This window comes from Aegilops tauschii, chromosome 6, assembly GCF_002575655.3.
Source record: "Aegilops tauschii subsp. strangulata cultivar AL8/78 chromosome 6, Aet v6.0, whole genome shotgun sequence".
In the NCBI taxonomy this organism is placed as follows: domain Eukaryota; kingdom Viridiplantae; phylum Streptophyta; class Magnoliopsida; order Poales; family Poaceae; genus Aegilops; species Aegilops tauschii.
Window position 1 is genome coordinate 413,330,520 of NC_053040.3, and position 20,210 is coordinate 413,350,729.

The window sequence follows — 20,210 nt, forward strand, 5'->3', positions numbered from 1 at the left end:
CTATATCTCTACTACTATAGTACACATTTTTTTAAATATTTGAATCTACCTTCTTCTCTCTTCTTTTTCCCGTAACTTCCAGAGTAGATTCATCTATAGCCGTCAACTCTATTAAATCGAACGGCTCCTGTCACTTGGATTCGCCACCCAAGTTGTTCCCGCCAAACCTGAAAACGAGTCGCCCTTCTAGAGGACTCCACAACCAACGGTACGCTCCAGGCTTCACATGTATCTCCTGCGCCAGTGCGTCGGAGCCGTGGAGGTGTGGAGTGTGCCACCTCCCAGCGTGTGCGACCGTGGCTGCCAGATTTTGGTGCCGCCGTGCTTCCTGATAACGACTGGCTAGGCGAGCGCAACTGTGGGATGGCCGGGTCGTGCACAGCGCCGGCGGCATGGCAGTCCAGCAGCGGGATGGCTAGGTCGTGCACTGTGCCTGCAACTACAACTGCGGGATGGCCGGGTCGTGCATTGCGCCTGCCGGATGCCCTTGGGGGTGGGGGGCAGAGACACGGGAGAAGGGGCGGCAGCGCGGTGGCGCTCCGCTCGATTGTGTTTTTTTTCCAGGGAACTCGCTCGACAGCCAATGCGAGGGAGCTAATCTGATGTTGACGTTTCTGAGTGGGGCTCCATACAGTTGGCCCAGTGGCAAGCTTCAAGGCCCGTGTGCGTATAGCCAATTGTCAGCCCAAACCATATTTTAGCCTAGGTGGTAAGGCAGGACGTAACTAGCGGTATTTCTCAAAAAAAAAGGTCGAGCAGATACCTCTCAAATAAAATCAAAAGGTTTTTTTTTTGAGGAAAAATATAATCAAAATGTGTTTCTAAAAAAAACAGTAAAAAAACAGAAGGTTGAGCGGAACAGCCGTTCTCACGTTTTTGCATGAATTTTATGGTGATACCATTCATTTACATGTATATGTATATATTGACTGATACATACTCATTTTTCTGCAAATAACAAAAGGTAAAGAAAAAGTCGAGCGGAACGGCTGTTCTCACGTTGTTGCATGAATTTTATGATGCTACCATTCATTTACATGTATATGTATATATGGACTGATACATACCCATTTTTTCGCAAAAATATTGAATATGCATGGTGTAGAATGCATTGTATTCCATCTACGTCCAAGTGATGTAGAATGCATGGAGATGATTATTTTTTTGAAAAAATATATATTTTTGATCCCGTGATGTGATTTAACGTTTTGAGAGTATTAACAACAAGTTTGTCAAGTCAGTGTTTAACCAAAATTACTCTTTACATGTTTTGAAAATAAAAGAAAATCAAATTTGTTCATGAACATTGTAACTCGGCAAGAGGTTGTGAAGTTAAAACTCCATATAAAAAGTGCTTCATTTGTATTTAAATTTTTCTTCTTGTATGCAAATTTCTAATTAAGAATGCACACGTGCAAAGCACGTGCCTTCGACTAGTAAAATCAGGTTTGAATTTCTGGCTAGTTGGCTCGCCATCATCTAAAAGCAGCTCGACTCCGCATGATTATCACTCTCAAGTCTTAACCAACCCACGAAGCATGTTGCGCCTTGCACGCACATGGCGAATCCGAGGGTCGGTGCCGGATAAGAACTCCACACACGAGGCATTCGGTTTCAGCAAACCATCTCATCCATGATCTCATCGAGACAAGACAACGATTGGGCAAAGTCTTACTCGCACGGAAGACGTGCACAACAAAAACCGCAACATGATGCACTTGTCGTCCACTATGCACACGCAAGTAGCCTGCTCGAAGCACATTACCAAAGCATCTACAGTACCTACCAACAACAATCCGCACGGCAACCCACCCAGGCCACATACATATTGATATGCTCTGGTGGAAGTCTGCATCGCTACGCTCAAGAATTACATCCATACTCGGTCCATCCCTACAAAGTTGCCAAGTCAGTTCTATATGATACACGCTGTCATGTTTTCAGTCTCGCTTCGTGATCTTCGAGATGTATGCTCTGCCGACGACCACCCCGAGATACGACGCCGCGGTGACGGCGAGCCCGGCGAGAAGGATGAGCCTGTCGGAGGTCGTGGACTGCACCGCGTAGACCCTCAGGCTGATGGTGTTCCAGTAGCTCTCGGTCCATACGGGGTCCGCTGCACCCATGGGGTCAGAAGAGTTTGCCGGAAGAACGTGCCAGGCGTTGTCCTCGAACTTCAGCCTGGTTGAATAGGCAGGAACGTACCTAAACAAGCGACCAAAAGTACAGCAATTCAGACAAGCAAACAACATGTTGACAAAATAAGAATGACATAAGGTTGAAACTACATGGTCGATAACTAACACAAGCAAGTAAAATGAGAGTAATTCGGTATCATAGCTTGTTCTTCCGTAGCAGCCGAGCACGATGCACAAAACTAGGTGCATTATAGACGCCTTACTTCATCAGTTTATAAGTTTTCGCCTAATGATCACTAAACTGCTAATGTATCAACACACAGCGCTGATTTGATTTCCACATTTTGGAAGGGACATGTGTGACACAAAAGAAAATTTTACCTTGTTGTCGATACAACGCACCGGCCTCCACCCTCCACTTCTCCCCCTACGCATACTTCACTTTCGTTGTTGCACTTCACAGTACAAGAGCTTACGTTGCTTGCCAAAGTAGAAGTTCTGTCTGCCAAGAAGTTCCATATGAACCGGGAGGTATCATCTGCATATGAAGGAAACTGCGTGCTAGAAGGTGAGTCCTGGAAAACACCAACATAGTGACTCGGGCAGGCATTGCTTGGAGAAATGAAGCTCTTCGCGATGCCACAAGAAAGACCGGGATCACAGGTCAGTAGACATCCAATCAATTCTTCTACCAGTGTAACGTTCACTTTTATAGTGTTCAGTGTCATGAGATCGACGGTCATATCACCAGTAGCAAGAATGTACAATGACCTCGCAACCAAAGCAGCAGCTGCTGCTATTGATGAGGAATTGATGTTTGCTGTAGGAAAAAAGAAAAACATTACAGATTCATAACTACCTTTGGTGAGACAAATGGGCACATCTATGAACGGTCAACTTACCAGGGCTGTCCAAATGGCTGTGATAAAATCTATTGGAAAACTGGGAATCGAAGTCCTCTAACACAACTCCAGAAGTTGATGTATTCTGCATGGATGGGTCAACAGAAAACAGACTATGACACAACAGTCTTCAAAGAGAATAGCATGGAAAAAAAGATCAGATTTGGAAAGTTAAATTCCCAGGGTTTAATGAAACCAATGGCTATTACCTTTCTCATGAATGACATCAATGAAGATGGTGGTACACCAGGGTTTGATGAAGCTGCTGGTTTTACTTTGACATTATCAGAGCCAAGTGAATCACTGCCACTTTGGAGACCATCTAAAATCTTCTTTGAAATTGATGAATTCTGTACAAGCAGAAGATACATATGAACAAGATGGAACTTTTTTCTTATTGTTTCTATCCCCCAAATTCAAAAATAAAACCCCAATTACAGGTACAAGCACAGCTATCAATTGGACTCCCAGTGTGTTGTACTCAAGAAACAACAATTACTCTGACAGATCTCTTCACAGCTAAATATCTTCATAAAGTAATGTTTAGAAACATATTCAGTACAAATTTGACAAATATTGTTCAAACAATACAGTACAAGGATCACAGGCAAAAAAAGCCATGCACAGCAACGCCCCACGGATCTCATGTATCTCAAAAGAGGCATTCGTTTATCAAACATTTTAACAACTACAAGATGAGTTTTTACCACTACAACACCACCATGAATCTAGAAAACCAGTTTGCATAATATGTCAAGAACAATTAGCAAGAAAAATATAGTTATAATCTCTACGGCCAATATGGGTGAGCTAAAATATCACCATACTACCAAGCAATATATTAATTTGCGTCATGCGTGATTCAAAGAATCATTACCCTTGAAGCATGTGCATAAAATAATGTATCTCCTTGGCTTATGCCCTTGCCAACCGAACCAATCTCCAGTACCTGAATTATGTTCACAAACAGCTTGTTACAAAAATTAAGCATGATAGGTAGAGAATTGTGAAATAACAGAAAGATATAGCAGTAATGCAGTATAGCACTCAAGAGACTTAAAACATATAAATCCATGAATGTAAATTCATTATATCCCATAAACAAAAATATGCAGAAATGCATGAAGAGTGAAAAAGATGTCTCTAGGAAAACTCATCTATAAGGAAACATATAGACGGTGCAAGCATATATCATAGTTTATACGAAAAAGATGTCCCTAGGAAAACTCGTCTATATGGAAACATATATCATAGTTTGATGATGCAATTGCTAGTGCCATCAAATCAGGTACTCACCTGCTCAATCATTGAGCTGTTAATGCCATTCACAGAATCATCACCTTCATCCAGTTCTTGTAAGAATTTTCTGCTACCAAGATAACCCCATGCTTCACCATCAAAAGCAGCAAATACAAGCTGCAATACATATGGGATGATGTTAGGAACAAGAACCATGATGGCTTAGGAGCCAATCACCAGTTCACTACAAATTTGTTCCTAATCTGATGTCAAACACATTGAATCTACTGATTCAATGCATAACTAAGAATGTAGAGGAAGATACCAAAAGCTGCATGCCCTCAATATAGCAAAGAATATAAATAGGCGGATGAGATGTACAGGACACCGGTGATAACATGGAACCAAGTAATAAAGCAATTTTCGGTCATACAGTACCTGTTTCTTGAGTTTGCCTAGATCATGAAGGTGAGAAAGAGCATCAACAGCAGTGAGCAAAGCAATCAATCCCTGTGTAAAATTTAATATTATTGTGTAATGCAAATAAGAAATACAAACAAGACAATCATGTGTCTCTACTACTTACTGATATGGGAGAATCAGCACCCAGACTACGGTCCCTAAAGAACGATGCAGAATCCTGGGATGCAACAACCATTATTATTGGTTTCTGATGCTCTGCTGATGCATTGCTCATTGGTGGTAACGAAGCCCATACACTGCCCTTCAAACACGAGGATCATAAGTTGACGTAAAAAAGAAAGATAAAACAACATGTGAGGTAGACATCTTGGAACTCTACTATATGCATAATATTGTGAACGTAAGAGCAGGATGCCTTATGCAAGAAAGGAAGTGCTGACCTCTGTCCTCCTAAGGGCAAGCACGACTGCTCTTTGAGGCAGGACTCTGAACCATTTGTTTCAGCTTTAGTCGTCTGTGGTTCATGCAATTTTAGAAGTATACAATACATGCATCACTGACAATACTCCTATTATCGATAAATAAACATGTACTGATAGAAGTAAAGAGAAATGGCCAGAAAAAACTCCGAACCTGCATAACAAGGTCAAATTCCGCTACATTTGCTTGATATCCATTGCTAGACTTCTCATTCTTGTCCGCAATCTGTTATCAACAGCAATGACCAATTATATAGGCTTGTAACTTTTGGTTAATTTTGAACTGAATAAAAGCAGATGGAATACCTTTCGCAGAGTCTGTGTGCTCTCCTCTGAAAGTAGAAACACGGGAAAATCATATCTGTTCCACATAATACCTGACCCCTACAAGGTAAAACTGTACCGTTAACAGAGGTATACTGGAAGCACAATAAAAGCTTTTGCATTAAAGGGGTACTACACATTTAACTATTTTGAACTGAACAGCACGTTTAACACTTGAAGGGTTAATCTACTTTTCGAAAAAAGAAAAAGAAAACTCTTGAAGGGTGGTAGCATTCCAATAAAACCTAAAAACTTACAGAAGGATTCCAATCATGGCTGACATTTGAGTATGGTGCAAAATCCTCTTGTGGAAATTTTCTATCCGGTGACAACTCTACAGTCAGAAACAGAACATTTTCTTGGTGATAAGACAACAAGACATACAAAGAGCACACGAAAAACAGGGAGATATTTCCACTGACCTAGTAACTTGTCACCATTTGATTCAACCAGTACACCGGCAACCTTATGGTAAAGTTCTGGATCATTGGATACCCTGCACAAGAACATACAAACTACCAAATGTTACCATCTCTCAACGTGTCAAGTGCAATGCAGCTATGAAAGACAATCACAAATATTATGTAACTTCAGAATCTCTGTTGTCCCATCAAGGAAGAGACACGAAAACTTCATTTTTCACTGGCATGCACAAACACTATAAAAACATCTGCAATTACCTAAATACAGGATTTCAACAATCTGATCTTATACCTCAGAAAGAAAGCTGGCATCTGATCCAAGGGAAGAAGAACTGCAGATGGTTGAGCCAACTGGTCATCGCTGTTTTTGAATCTTACAATCGGTGCAATAACCAGGCCGTGCCCAGGATCTGATCACATAAAAGAGACACTGAGAACCAATTACACTTCACAACACAGACTTGTTGAAGATTGTTATGGTCACAGAACATCAAATCCATTCTATAAGCATACAGTATTAGGGGAAACAAAGATACTCACTAGAGCAGCCGATTTCACCAGAAAGATTCAGCAGCCTGACACAAGGGAAGCTTTCAATGTTTACATACATTGCCTTCACAAGATCTGGAACAGATTCCAGTGTAGCAGCATCTCCTAGAGAAACATAAAGGCAACATGAACCTCTGCTACAGTACATCAAGTGAGGAGAAAAAAAAATTAACACAGGTACTAGCTATAGAGAAGCCAGAACTTGTGACACTGTCTTGCAAATCTATCTCCAAGCTATGCAAGCACATGGCACGAGCAAAAAAAGTATGCAAGCATGTAAAAGCAACCATACTAGTTTTGTAACCAAATCATCTGTCATAACAGCACACAATCTCATTCCGCCAACTCAATATCAGAATTAGGATATGCAATTCAACACCAAACTCAAACATTCGTAGTTGTAAGGCACCATGATGCATTTTTCTTACAAATGTGAAGTGTGGGTGTGGTTCTAGTGTAGTCTAGCAATAGCAGAACTTCTAGAACTGAGATAGCACAAGCCACGGACACATATCGAAGCAACTACCAATCAGTTAATGAGCACATCAGCAGCTTGCCAAAGCTTACAAGTAGTAGCTAACAAGGCCCACTACTTGGTTCACCTACAGGTTGAGACGGACGACCTAATCCCTACGCGAATTCACCCGAGAAGCTTAGCAGCACCGAACGGAAGGCTCCAAGGAAGCGTGAGATCGCCTCGACTGGACTCAATTCTTACATAAAACAAGCACGGCGAACTAGGCGAGGATTACTTTTGCTTTTGCTTCGAGAACGAGGGTTTTGGATGGGGCGAGGGGTACGGAGGACCAACTCACCGGAGACGGCGGGGGCGAGGAGCACGAGGACGGCGCAGGCGACGGCCGCGAGGAGGGTAGCCGCGGAGCCGGCCGCCATGGCGGACGCGGCGGCGATCTGAGGCTCGGGGAGCGGACGAGGCAGAGGCAGAGGCCGTCGTCGTCTCGTCTCTGACCGGAACCGGAAGGCGGAAGAGACCACTTGGCTAGAGAGAAAGGTTCGTGGGCTAGTGGGCCGTTATGTGGCCGTTTTCATCTTATTCTTGCCTCCGCGACACTTAAGCCCAACACGGCCCTACGCCCTAGCCAAGCCAAGCGCCACACCCGCGCCGGCGCCGCCATCCCCTGTTGCTCTCCTCCGTCGCCCCTCTCGGCCTACCTGCCCGGAGTCCGCCCTCCGGCGTGCCGCGGCCAAGCTCCAATCTCCACGCGGCAGACGTCGGCGGCGGCAGCTGCAGTGTGAGTTTCCGGCCGCCTTACTCGCATACGTGTCGCGCTGTATCCGCGGTTTGTGACGCTTATCTCAGGTCGCAGTTCGAGCATGGAGGAGGAGGATAGCAACGCGCCGATCTTGCCCTGCAAGAGGAAGAACAAACCGCAAGGGAAAGGCAAGGTAATAATGGGTAGTACACTTTATCTGCCCACGTGTCTTGGTTTCCCTTCTGACCAGATGCTAGTATATGATTGTGTGAACCTCTGTTTTCTGGATTGCCAGGATGGCAAGAAGAACAAGACCAAGGAAGATGCTAAGATGAGCAAGAAGACTCAGCTTAAAAAGCTGCAGAAATTGGAGGTTGGGACTTCTTCTGTTGATAGCAACGCGCTGATTTTGCCCTGCAAGAGCAAGAACAAATCGCAAGGGAAAGGCAAGGTAATAATAATAATGGGTGCATTTTATCTGCCCCACGTGCCTTGGTTTCCCTTCTGACCAGATGCTAGTACGTATATGATTGTGTGAACCTCTGTTTTCTGGATTGCTAGGATGGCAAGAAGAATAAGACCAAGGAAGATGCTAAGATGAGCAAGACTCAGCTGAAAAAGCTGCAGAAATTGGAGGTTGGGACTTCTTCTGTTGCTAGTCAGCTTTGGTGTTTGTATCAGCATATATTGATGCCGGTCTGACTGTTCGCAGGAGGACAAACAGAAGAAGGCGATGCAAGCTCAAAGCATCGAGACTTTGCAGTATGTCTTCAACTTGTGATGTCTATTTTCTGTGGTGGTTTGTATTTCTTTCTGACGACTGTGTATGACAATCGCCCTGCACAATAGGAAGCACAGGATCGCTGATGAGGCATACTCACTGCTGCACACTTCAGGGTCTATTGGTCAAGTACGGTGGCTCTATCTGCAACACCTGGATTAGTTCCTTTCGCATTGCTGGATTATTTTCCTCATGGTATTTTGTTGCACTGCAGGCTGCGACTATGAAAGAAAAACGTAGGCGCGCCATGCAGTTATCCAAGGCTGGTTTAGATGTCCCTGAAGAACTTTCGCTATTCAAGAAAAACTCTGATCAGAAAGGAGTTCCAGTTCCTGAAAACAGTGAAGCTGCGCCGGAAGCTTGCCCAGTGAAGTTAGTTCAGGCCGCGAAACTTTGTCATCCTGGTAGTGAACGAAAGAATCATGAGAGTGACGCAGTGAAGCCTAACATTGGTATTGGTGTGAGCATTCTGGATCAGAAAACTGAAGAGACTAATGATGACGCTGACATTTTGGCACATCAGAGCATTCTGAAACAAAAAACTGAAAAGACTAATGATGATGATGACATTTTGGTACATCCGAAAGTGCGTTCATCTGTGCCAAGTTGCTCTGGTGTAGAGATTGATATGCAGGTGACTGGTCCGCATCTGAAATATATTCGTCTCAGAAAGCTGGTGCCATGTTCTGACTTAACTGAATTATTATCCTTCTGTTGTTTTTGTTAGGATAAAGAGCCACAACAAGGTGAAGCCGCTGTACAGGAGTGCTTCAATTCTCCCATTGTTGTGCATGTGTCAAGACCACATGAGGTTGAGAAGGCGAGGAGGGATCTCCCAATAATAATGATGGAGCAGGAAATAATGGAAGCTATCTATGAAAATTCAGTGGTAATTCTGTGCGGAGAAACGGGCTGTGGTAAAACTACCCAGGTCCCTCAGGTGAGTGTGCTTACACATGGCACCTCTTAAACATTGGTTTAAACTAGGAGTTCTGATCCTATAGGCTTGTATTAAGAATCTGCCAAGTTTTTTATTGCTCTCTATGCTATTTGTTCTGCAGTTCTTATATGAAGCCGGCTTTGGCACAAGCAATCGAGCTGATAGAAAAGGGATGATTGGTATCACCCAGCCACGGCGTGTTGCTGTTCTTGCCACATCCAAGAGGGTATCTTATGAGTTAGGACTTAAGCTAGGAAAGGAGGTTGGTTTTCAAGTTAGACATGACAAAAAGGTGGGAAATAATTGCTCCATCAAGTTCATGACAGATGGCATTTTGCTACGAGAGGTCCAGGTTGTGCATCTGTTTGCTTTTCCTTGTTACTTCTATCAGTCTATTTATTACTCTATTCAATATCATGTCTTCATTAAAGTTTCGTGTTTGTTGTAATAAACTGATAACTGGTGCTAAATTATTATTCCACAACCTGAAATGCATCAAAAGCCATAACTGCAGATGAGATGACTCAAATTTATAAATAACTTTAGCGAGGTTTAAACTTTGGTTAAGTCTGATCGCTCATTTAGTTGTCTTCCCTAACTGTACCGTTCACAATCAGTTGTCTTCCGTAATTTTATAATTTGCACATTTTTTCTGTAAAACAAGTCATTTGCTGTTCTGAAATTCATATGCATCGCTTTAATTGAAGCTGTGTCTGTAATAAAGATTGAAACTCCTTATCAGATGGCTTAGTGGTCTTCTGCAGAGTGACTTTCTGTTGAAGCACTATTCGGTGATCATCTTGGACGAGGCACATGAAAGGAGTTTGAACACAGATATACTTATTGGGATGCTTTCTAGAGTTATAAAGGCACGCAAGGTAGAAACTCAAGAGCTTACTTCATCTTCATTTTGATGAAAGGTAAAACATACAGGCATTGCTAACTTCTGTGCATATGAAAGTTTGTGTACGCAGACCAACAGAAACAAATACGCTCTGGGATGAAGATTGACCCGGCAGATATGGTTAGTCAGTTGAAAGTGGTCCTGATGAGTGCTACCTTGCAATTAAAAGACTTTATTTCAAACAGAAGATTGTTTGATGTGATTCCACCAGCTGTAGAGGTGCCTACACGACAATTTCCAGTAACAGTTCACTTCGCAAAGAGGACACATGACGATTATTTAGCGCAAGCTTATAAGAAAGTTCTGTCGATCCACAAGAGTCTACCACCAGGTGGAATCCTTGTATTTGTTACTGGACAACGAGAAGTGGATTATTTATGTAAGAAATTGCAAAGAGCATCCAAGCGGCAAAGTGGTAAGAAGCCTGAAATGGTTGGAGATGAGGATGGTTCAAGACCAGAAATAGAAGAGAAGGAAATTTTTGAAGCATATGATATTGATAGAACTGAACCTGAGCACCAAGATGACATATTTTCCTCATATGGTGAAGATGAAACGGATGATGAGGTAAATGTCGCTTCTTCTGATGCTGAAACAGAGAGTGAGATGGATACTGACAGTGATGAGGAGGATTCTGTTGCACATGAAACCGCAGAAGAAGATGGGCCAGTGTTATCATTTTTAAAAGGTGCTGAGAGTTCATCTGTACTGAAGGCATCCTTTAAAGCTATATCAGGACAACCAGAAACTGCTGAGGAAGCGAGCAATGCTACAATTGCAGAAAAGTCAGGTCCTTCTGCTTCGCGTGCTAGGCTCCGTGTTTTACCACTTTATGCAATGCTACCAGCTTCGCAGCAGCTTAGAGTATTCCACGGTATTCCCGAAGGGGAAAGATTAGTTGTTGTGGCAACTAATGTTGCAGAAACATCTTTAACAATTCCTGGCATAACATATGTGGTCGATACTGGAAAAGAAAAGGTTAAGAACTATGACCATGCTACTGGGATGGCAAGTTATGAAGTACAGTGGATAAGCAAGGCATCAGCATCCCAACGTGCTGGGAGAGCTGGAAGAACTGGGCCTGGGCACTGTTACCGTCTCTACTCAGGTGCAGCATACAGTAAAGATGATTTATTTCCTGAATTCACTGAGCCGGAGATCAAGAAAATGCCAGTTGAAGGCATTGTGCTTATGCTCAAGTCTATGAATATTGATAAGGTAATGTAATTAAAAGTCATTTATCTTTTTCATTAATCATCTTTTTCTGATGTGTTGCCTTTTGTGCTAAATTTCATGCAAAATATTAATAATCACAGGTTGAAAACTTTCCTTTCCCTACGCCTCCTAACAAGGAAAGTTTGGTTGAAGCTCAGCGTTGCTTGAAGATATTGGAAGCAGTTGATAACCAAGAAAAACTTACATCAATGGGAAAGGCTATGGCACAATACCCAATGAGCCCACGACATTCTCGTCTTCTTTTGACAATAATTAAAATGTTGAAGAGTCAGGAAGGACGTGCTAGATCTAACCTCATATTGGGATATGCAACTGCTGCTGCATCAGCTTTAAGTTATACCAATCCTTTTCAAGTTCAGAGCAACACTGATAGAGAAACAAATGAAGATGGCCCTGATCCAGAACATAAGGATCGACATGAAAGGAAGAGTCAGAAGAAGCTCAAAGCCATGGTTCGAGAAGCACGGAAAGATTTTTCCATCCCTAGCAGTGATGCTTTAACCATTTCCCATGCTTTACGGTCATTTGAGTGTTCTAAAAACCGAGTTGAGTTCTGCAGAGACTACTCGCTTCACCTGAAAACAATGGAAGAGATGTCAAAATTGAGAAAGCAGCTTCTTCGATTAATATTTAACTATAGCAAATTTTGTGATGAATTTGCTTGGAATTTTGGAGGCTCTCAAGATGTTGAACATGCCTGGGGGAGTGAAACCAACAAAAAGCCAATGCTGAATGAAGAGGAAATTCTGGGGCAAGGAATATGTGCTGGGTGGGCTGATAGGGTTGCAAAGAAGATCAACACTTTCTCTGGATTGTCAAAAGAGGATCGAAAGGTTCGAGCTGCACGTTATCAATCTTGCGCTCTCAATGATATAATATATCTAAACCGATCATCTTCTGTTGCCCAAATTCCACCAGACTATGTAGTTTACTCTGAACTACTAAATACAAAGAGATCATACATGTATGGTGTGACCAGTGTAAAGCCAGGATGGCTTTTGAAATATGCTAGTTCTCTCTGCACCTTCTCAGCACCGCTGGAGGATCCAAAGCCCTACTATGAGCCTCAGAATGACCAGGTCTACTGCTATGTCAGTCCCATCTTTTCTCGACATAATTGGCAGCTTCCACTGCACAGTTTACCCATCAAAGATGCCACCCGTCGGGTGCAGATATTTGCATGGGCATTGCTTAAAGGGGATGTCTTGCCATGTCTAAGGGTGGTTCAAAAGTTCCTGGCTCTGTCACCATCTGTTGTCCTGGGGCCTGCCAGCCAAAGAAGAGTTGGAGATCTTCTTAGCAGGATGAGTAAAAAGACAATATATAGCCGGGCAGCATTAAGAGATGCATGGAATACTGACCCAGATTATCTTTATCCCGAGATTCAGGCGTGGATCCAGGATAAATATCAGAGCCAGCTTGGAGCAATATGGGAACAAATGCACCAAGAAGTTCGCCTCGAGGGGCGCGAACTTTTCCCGAAGAGGTTCAAGAAAGTTAAAGGGTAATCAATTAGAACAGATTGTGTTGTAATTGCTTGACTGATGGAAGCTGATTTGTGGTGGGAGCTTTCATGAGGTAACCTACGAAGCCACTCATCTATTACTGCCCTCTACTTCATTTACTGAAATAGATATGAAAGTAACAGTGAAGCATTCAATGCAATGAACAGTAAGGTTGATATAGCTCATGATGAAAACGATAAAGAAGTAGGATATACACTGTTGAACCTGCACATTTTGTCTCTAGCTGTGCAGATGTTTGTCTCTTAATGTAAAGTAGATTTATTCGTTGCATCACCACCATGTTGATATAGTTATTTGTGCCCCTGCCGGTGATCTTTCGGGAGCGATTAGGATAGAAACACGGCCTCTGGTGAAAAGATACAAAAAATTAATATGAGCCATCGGATTGGAATTGAATGAATGGCACAGATCTTTGTGGAGGGAGTTGTACGCATAACTACACGCTTCTGTGCAAAAAGGACACTCACTCTAGTTATTTTCTAGCCAATATCCTTCTTCTTCCTCCGCAGTGGCAGCACAGCCGCGAAATTCCCCAAACCTAATGGAGTTACAGCCCCCTTCGAGTCCCTCTCGCTTGCCGATGACCACTGCGACAGCGGTCCAGATCCGTTGCCAAGCTCCAGCGCCCGGGTTGTGCAACTAGCATCTTCCCCATCTGAGGCTTCAGCATCTCGCGTACGGCAAACCAGTGGTGGGTTCCCTGCCTCCTCCCCCTTTCAAGATCAAGCAGCAGCTCATCGACGGCAAGGCGGTGCTGGGCTCCTCGCCTCCTTTCTCTCCCAGGCTCCTCCTCAACTTTTCTGCAGTGCTATGCCGTCAGTGACATTTCTTGTTACTTGATGGCGAGGCAATGATACACCTACGATTGATAAGGAAACTCGCAAGGCTTGCTGTTGTTGACATGGACTGGGGTCATATTAAGGCGCTTTCAATAATTCATTAATTCTATTGTCTTGATAAGTAATTTCTCCGCCAAAACTATTTTAGCCATGCTCAAAGTACAGTTTTTTCAATTAAAGCATCTTGAGAATCAACCTTGAAAGAATGTGTTTTAGGCCAAACTTGTTTGTGTTCTCTGTGGGGTTAACAATTCTTTTTTGTTTTGCGTACCTGTGTTTATTACATACTTCTATAAAATCTCTCAGGGATTTTTGCATTGCAATTTTTTAAATAGATGCCGGTAAGCAAGAGTTTAGGAAGAAAAGATACTTTGTTTTGCTGATTTGGTAGGCCGAAGTACGAACCATAGATTCGGCTTAAAAAGGTTTATTAATAGTTTTATTCTTTTCTTAGTTATTCAGGAGTAAGAATAAAATCTCAAGGGATATGAAATCACTCTGTTCTTTGGTCTATATATCCCCACATAATGATGACCCATTCTTAAAAATGGCCATACCTATTTATACTCAAATCACCACAAGTAATAAAATCTCAAGGGATATGAAATCACTCTGTTCTTTTCTGTTGATACAAGTGATCTGTCATTGTCAAGCTGTGAATATATTTTGCCGTACGGCTTACCTTGCGCTGCAGCATCAAGTTGTTTCTTTTGGCATTTGCTAGTTAGCAAAAGAAGTTGAATTGCATTCTTAATTGTTCAGTGCAGAAATGAACTGTTATTCGGCACTAGCGTTTTGTAATATAAATACTTACTGAGCACTACTACAAGCAATTATTTTGAGTGTTTATGCAAACGATGTTGGTATTTCACTTGCAAGGATGTGGTACCATGGTCAATGTTTCAGTTGTTGTAATAATCTTACTACTTTATTTTCGTGCTAGTCACCTAAATCTAGTATCCCGCGACTTAAAAGCACAAAAGATATGCTTGTCACATGCTGACTTTGACAAAGTGACACATATTAGTGTCTATCCATGTCTGCATGGGGTGCGATTGAAAACTGGCCTCACATATCTGCTTCATGGGGCCGGGGCCAAACTGGGGGAGACAATGTGGAATTCCACTGCTAGTTTCAGAAATGTAATTTGTTAGTTGTGAGTTAAACTCCACTGATGTTTATCCAATTGTCTTGAGGCCAACCTGATGTGTTTCTGGCCATTGAACACAACATCTAGTCTGACAGAGAGTTGGTCCTTCTCATTGGGAACCTTCCAAGATGTGACACATTCTCCAAATAGATAAATCGCAGCCTCACTTCATTCATAATATGAGATCCAGAATTAGCTGTTGCAAAAGGTGAAAAAGGAAGTTCAGCTACTATTTTCTGTTGCAGCAGTAGGGAAACTGTTGTGATAAATTGAGTTGAAATTACTGAAGTCATGATGGTCTTATTCATTGTTCGTATAACTGTTACGTGCTAGCTACTACGCAGCAAAAACTATAGAAATGTATGTGCATTACTGAACCATAATTCAAAGCTTTTCACCCTTTTTGCCCGTCAGAGAACATAAGTATTTCTATTTCTTGCCTTGTGATGTAAACTATAATTATTTTTCTTGTATTTGTAGATGGATGATGCTCTGACAACGGGAAACATTTGGACTACAGGTGGACAGAAGAAGATTTTCTCAAAGTCTTCCCGTCCTTACAATTGCAGAGAACTTCTCTGCATGCACCTATACCTGTCTGTCCTCAACTGAATCGCAAACATAAACAGAAGCAGTGACTGGCCAAGGACAGGGGATTGCTTTAGGGTGTTTTGTTTTTTATTTAACATATTCAGCATATATAAGTAGAAAGAAGATTTTCATGTCTGGTGCGTAATTTATAGGTAGTGGATGGTTGGAGCTTCCGCGAAGCATCTGATCCCTCTGTTAACGACCGTTTCCTGTGATGATGCACTCGATCCTAGCCTTTTAAGGTATCATCTACCATTGTATGCGCTGGTCAGTGGCCACTCCATTTTGTGGGCATGGATCCATTTTGGATCTCATATTATGCATGAAGTGAGGCAGGTAGTTTCTGCTAACTTCAGAACCTGCAGCAACTCATACTACCTGCTAGTTTCCTGTGATGATGCAGGTTCTGAAGTTAGCAGAAACTAATGTTTCTTATCACGTTATCTACTGCGTGCGGTCGACATAGATCTGCGTTTGATCGAGGTCGGTAGAAGTTGGGACGTCAGATTGCTTACTATCCTATCATCTGTTGCCGTAATGCTCCTATTTTCTCTTGTTGAGTTTAGCACTAGGCATGGGAAAAGGCTGGAACTTTGCCAATTCAACTACCTTACCATGTGTCGTGTTTGTCCAGTTATCTAAGCTTACATTATTGATAACACTTGATTTGTGTATTGCATGAAGCTTTGTTTCTGTTGATTTATGCTCCTTTTAGACTGAGCTCAGCACCAAAATTTTCTTGTGAGATGTTACAGCAGTAGATGGATAGGCCCTACGCCTTTCCTCAACATGTGTGCCCATTTTCGCTTCAGTCAACTGGCTGCTGCTGCGTGAACGCCATGCCGGCGTTGTTGCTTCTGCGCTGCGTGGACCTCCATTTGCATCCGGAGGTGTTCCTCCAGCTTCTGTTGAAGCATACTCGTACTCCTGGGTCATGACACACCGGCGCGCGAGTCGTAGTACCCCATGCGCAGCCATGATCCACCGTGGCATCCCGGCGGCCTGAACGGAGCTTGCGTTCCGTTGGCTTGTGGTGGTGGTGGTGCGCCGGTTTGGGTTCCCCGCCGTCGTCCCTTGGCCGCTCTCTACCGCCCTGGCCCCGGGCTACGGCGCGGCGTTGCTGGGGCCTGACAACTGCAGGCACCGACTAAATGTTGACCGGTGAATCACCACAGTCGTCTCCTCATCCGACCCCGGCGCTGCCACCGCCGGCCACGCGACGGTGCGGTGGCCCCCTGCTTGAGCACCACCAGGGCGGCGCCGTTCATGCCGGCGAGCCTGAGGGAGAACAACAGGCTCCATGACTTGGTGCCGGAGGACGGACGGCATCGGCGCGTATCCTATCCTCTTCCGGAACCCGTGTTCGTAACGAACCCGAGTCAGTATTTGATGCGGAAACAGGGTTCGCACCACATCCAGGTTATATAATGCAGCCCGCGGCCAAGAAGCGCGAGACCATATCGATTGTAGCACGCCACGCCACGCCGCGAGAAGCCCAGAACGATCTCCTCTTCTGTTGCGATCGCTAGCGCTCAACTCGCCGACATGGCAGAGGAAGGGGGCGGCGCGGAGGAGAAGGCCGTCGTCGGGGCAGGAGAGCAGGAGGGGCAGATCGTCGTCGCCGGAGCGGCGTACGAGGAGGAGGAGACGGACGGCGGAGGAGGAGCCGCAGGAGACGAGGAGATCGGCAGGGGCGACGGCCAGTTCATATTCATTCCGCCGCCGGGGTTCCGGTTCAGGCCGAGCGACGACGAGCTGATCAGGTACTACCTGCTCCCCAAGCTGCAGGGCCGGGGCCACGCGCCCAACCGGGCCATCATCGAGCACAACGTGTACCAGTGCCACCCGGACGAGCTCGTCGGTACGTTTTAGTTTCTCGCCGGTTTTTCGCCGCCGATCGTCTTACTTACAACCTCTGGTGATCAATTCATCCTCGTCTCCGTGGATTCTGCAGGACAATACAGGGGCCGGGGAGAGGGCAAGAGCTTCTACTTCCTGTCGCCGAGGGTGCGCCGGTACGACAACGGGGACCGGCCGCGGCGGGACACGGACGACGGCCGCGGGCGGTGGAAGGTGTCGACGGGCAAGAAGGACATGGGGGAGGAGAAGAAGGTGGCCGGCGACGGCACCACCCGCTACTGCATGAGCGTGCTCAACTACTTCGAGAGCCCCAGAGGCGGCGGGCGCAAGTCTGAGTGGCTCATGAGGGAGCTCACCGTCCCGGCGTACGAGATCAAGCTCCCCAAGGACGGCGGCCCTGGCGGCAAGACGGTCAGTTTTCTTCTCTGAGATTTCAAACCACGTTACCGTTTCGAAGTTTTTTCTTTCTTTCTTTCTGTCTTTTTGCTAAAAGTAATCCGGTGGCTGATTTCTGGATTGTGAACAACGATTTACCACATTTATTTATGATCTTCATTCAAATCATGAAACTTTTGCAAAAAAAAAAATCTGACTTTGATTGGATGCACGCAGTTGGATAGGTACGTGATGTGCAAGATTTACCTCAAAGACGACAAAGGCGACGACGACGAGGAGGCAGGGCCCAGCAGCGCCTCGCCGCTGCACCTGCACGGGCCGGTGGAGGGCGACGAAGGGGCGACGTCGGCGGAGCTTCCAAAGCTTTCGAAGAAACTGGCGGGCAAGAGGCCCGCGGAGGACCAGCAGCTGCGGCACGCCACCGCCGCCGCGAGGAAGCGGGCTCACCACTCCTCAAAATGCCTGCAAATCGAGCCGCCAGCACCACCGCTACAAGGCAACGGCATGCAGGCTCCGTTCAGCACGCCGGGATGCTCATACTACGGTGGATCAGGGCAGCCCATGCTCATGGGGTATCACGCTGGCGCGGCGCCGATGCCGCGGCCAATGCTGGCGTACAACAACGGCCAGGTGCACGTGCCGCGGCAGCAGGTGGCGTACAACGGGCAGATGCCGGCGATGGCGCGACAGCCGGCGGCGTACAACGGGCAGGTAGCGTACAACGGGCAGATGCCGGCGATGGCGCGACAGCCGGCGGCGTACAACGGGCAGGTGGCGTACAACGGGCAGATGCCGGCGATGGCGCGACAGCCGGCGGCGTACAACGGGCAGGTGGCGTACAACGGGCAGATGCCGGCGATGGCGCGACAGCCGGCGGCGTACAACGGGCAGGTGGCGTACAACGGGCAGATGCCGGCGATGGCGCGACAGCCGGCGGCGTACAACGGGCAGGTGGCGTACAACGGGCAGATGCCGGCGATGGCGCGACAGCCGGCGGCGTACAACGGGCAGGCGCCGGTGATGGCGCGACAGCCGTTGGCGTACAACGGGCAGGTGCCGGTGAGGCAGCAGCAGGTGGCGTTCAACGGGCAGGTGCGGCCGCCGCCGTGCCGGCTCGCAGGTAGCCCCCCCAACAGCTATGGTCAGAATCTGACAATGATGGCGCGGCCGTCGTGCCCGGCCGGCCAAGCAGTGAACCCGCAGATGCAGAAGCAGCCGGAGACGGATGAGATGCGCGAGAAGCGGGTGCTTCAACAGAACCTGGAGGAACACCTCCGGATGCAGTCGTTGACGCAGCAGCAGCAGCTTGCGATGGCGTCCACGCAGCAGCAGCGGCAGGCGATGGCATTCATGATGCGCCAGCAGCAGCAATGGACGATGTCGTTCATGATGCACCAGCAGCAGCAGCACCATCAGCAGCAGCAACAGTACTTGGGCGGCGCCAACGCGAATTACTATCACCACGAAGGGGCCATGGTGCTCCAGACGACGAGCAGTTCTCCAGGAGAGGCGGCGCTGGTAACAGCAGACGGTTCGCCGGTCAGTACGGTGGTGTCTGTGGAGGGAAACGAGGAGGACTGCAACAACAACGGGGATTGCAGCAGCCATGGTCGGGAGGAGTCTGCGGCTTCGCCGGGCGGGGTGACGGCGCCGGCATCGGCATCGGCAGAGGGTGATGGCCCCCAGCGTGCATGATTCGGCACAGTGATGGACGCACGCAAGTGTACTATGTATTGCACAAAGCCTTGTTTCTGTTGGTTTATGCTCCTTTTAGACTGAGCTCTGCACCAAACTTTTACAGCAGCAGATAGACCTTCTATGCTTTAGTCAACTGTATGTATGATGTGTTTCCTGAATTGCAACAGCCTCAAGAGTAAATGTAATTCAGCTACGTATTTAGTATTTCTGTTTTTTTTTTCGTTGATGTGTTTTTTCTTTTTTGAGCAACTTCATTTAGCTGAATCTTCTTAGAAAGTTTTGTTATGAGGCGAGCAGCCAGAAGTTGATTGATGCCGACCGCGTACGAACGCCAGGAACAGCAAAACATGGATGTGGCGACTGGCGAGCAACGAACGCTGCGGCAGCAGCCAGCAGCATTACAAGCCTACAACACGAACAGAATCGTAGCTAACGGACACGGGCGAGATAAAATGGTTGGCTCGCTCAACTAAACCCGCCCGCCTACTCCCCCTGCTCCGCCCCGGCGTCACCTCCCCCCGGGCTGGGCGGCGGAGCTGGCCGCACGCGGCCGCCGACCGCCGGTGCGCCGTTCACCGGGGAAAGGAGGAAGCGGAGCG

General features: G+C 46.0%; 2 protein-coding genes and 1 pseudogene across 7 annotated transcripts; 2 read left to right on the plus strand and 1 right to left on the minus strand.

Annotated features, from left to right (window-relative positions):
- Positions 1-1,659: 1,659 nt before the first annotated feature.
- LOC109773838 (nicastrin) lies at positions 1,660-7,518 on the minus strand. 3 transcript variants are annotated; one of them, XM_020332559.4, is made up of 16 exons: positions 7,292-7,518; positions 6,468-6,581; positions 6,220-6,337; positions 5,928-6,001; positions 5,763-5,839; positions 5,488-5,565; positions 5,336-5,407; positions 5,143-5,216; positions 4,866-4,998; positions 4,718-4,789; positions 4,337-4,456; positions 3,918-3,989; positions 3,250-3,390; positions 3,041-3,125; positions 2,520-2,958; positions 1,660-2,205 (listed from the first exon to the last, which is right to left on the minus strand). In XM_020332559.4, exons 1-16 carry the CDS (start codon positions 7,368-7,370, stop codon positions 1,941-1,943), a joined length of 2,013 nt encoding a protein of 670 aa, XP_020188148.1. In that variant the 5' UTR covers positions 7,371-7,518; the 3' UTR covers positions 1,660-1,940. The 3 variants fall into 3 exon arrangements, with proteins under 3 accessions (XP_020188148.1, XP_020188149.1, XP_073358433.1); XM_020332560.4 differs by having other exon boundaries at positions 6,468-6,578; positions 7,292-7,484; XM_073502332.1 differs by having other exon boundaries at positions 6,220-6,357; positions 7,292-7,447.
- Positions 7,519-7,586: 68 nt separating this feature from the next.
- LOC109773837 (ATP-dependent RNA helicase DEAH13) lies at positions 7,587-15,917 on the plus strand. Of its 4 annotated transcripts, none has more exons than XM_020332558.4 (13): positions 7,587-7,729; positions 7,798-7,883; positions 7,986-8,141; positions 8,252-8,326; positions 8,403-8,452; positions 8,540-8,600; positions 8,686-9,105; positions 9,199-9,411; positions 9,533-9,763; positions 10,176-10,289; positions 10,373-11,533; positions 11,632-13,129; positions 15,547-15,917. In XM_020332558.4, the coding sequence occupies exons 2-12, from the start codon at positions 7,812-7,814 to the stop codon at positions 13,057-13,059; spliced, it is 3,981 nt and encodes a 1,326-aa protein (XP_020188147.1). In that variant the 5' UTR covers positions 7,587-7,729; positions 7,798-7,811; the 3' UTR covers positions 13,060-13,129; positions 15,547-15,917. The 4 variants fall into 4 exon arrangements, with proteins under 4 accessions (XP_020188147.1, XP_020188146.1, XP_045085966.1 ...); XM_020332557.3 differs by having other exon boundaries at positions 7,805-7,883; XM_045230031.2 differs by lacking the exon at positions 7,986-8,141 and having other exon boundaries at positions 7,602-7,729; positions 7,805-7,883.
- A 1,285-nt stretch (positions 15,918-17,202) lies between these two features.
- LOC141026130 (uncharacterized) lies at positions 17,203-19,608 on the plus strand (annotated as a pseudogene).
- The last annotated feature ends 602 nt before the right edge of the window (positions 19,609-20,210 follow it).

Bases quoted from the DNA above. Each gene is read 5' to 3' on its own strand.
- LOC109773837 (XM_020332558.4), top strand. From the start codon at position 7,812: ATGGAGGAGGAGGATAGCAACGCGCCGATCTTGCCCTGCAAGAGGAAG. The intron at 8,327-8,402 runs GTTGGGACTTCT...GACTGTTCGCAG, and splicing joins AAAAGCTGCAGAAATTGGAG to GAGGACAAACAGAAGAAGGC. The intron at 8,453-8,539 runs GTATGTCTTCAA...CCTGCACAATAG, and splicing joins CAAAGCATCGAGACTTTGCA to GAAGCACAGGATCGCTGATG.
- LOC109773838 (XM_020332559.4), bottom strand. From the start codon at position 7,370: ATGGCGGCCGGCTCCGCGGCTACCCTCCTCGCGGCCGTCGCCTGCGCC. The intron at 4,790-4,865 runs GTAAGTAGTAGA...AATTTTACACAG, and splicing joins GTGCTGATTCTCCCATATCA to GGATTGATTGCTTTGCTCAC. The intron at 3,391-3,917 runs GTAATGATTCTT...CTGCTTGTACAG, and splicing joins TTTATGCACATGCTTCAAGG to AATTCATCAATTTCAAAGAA.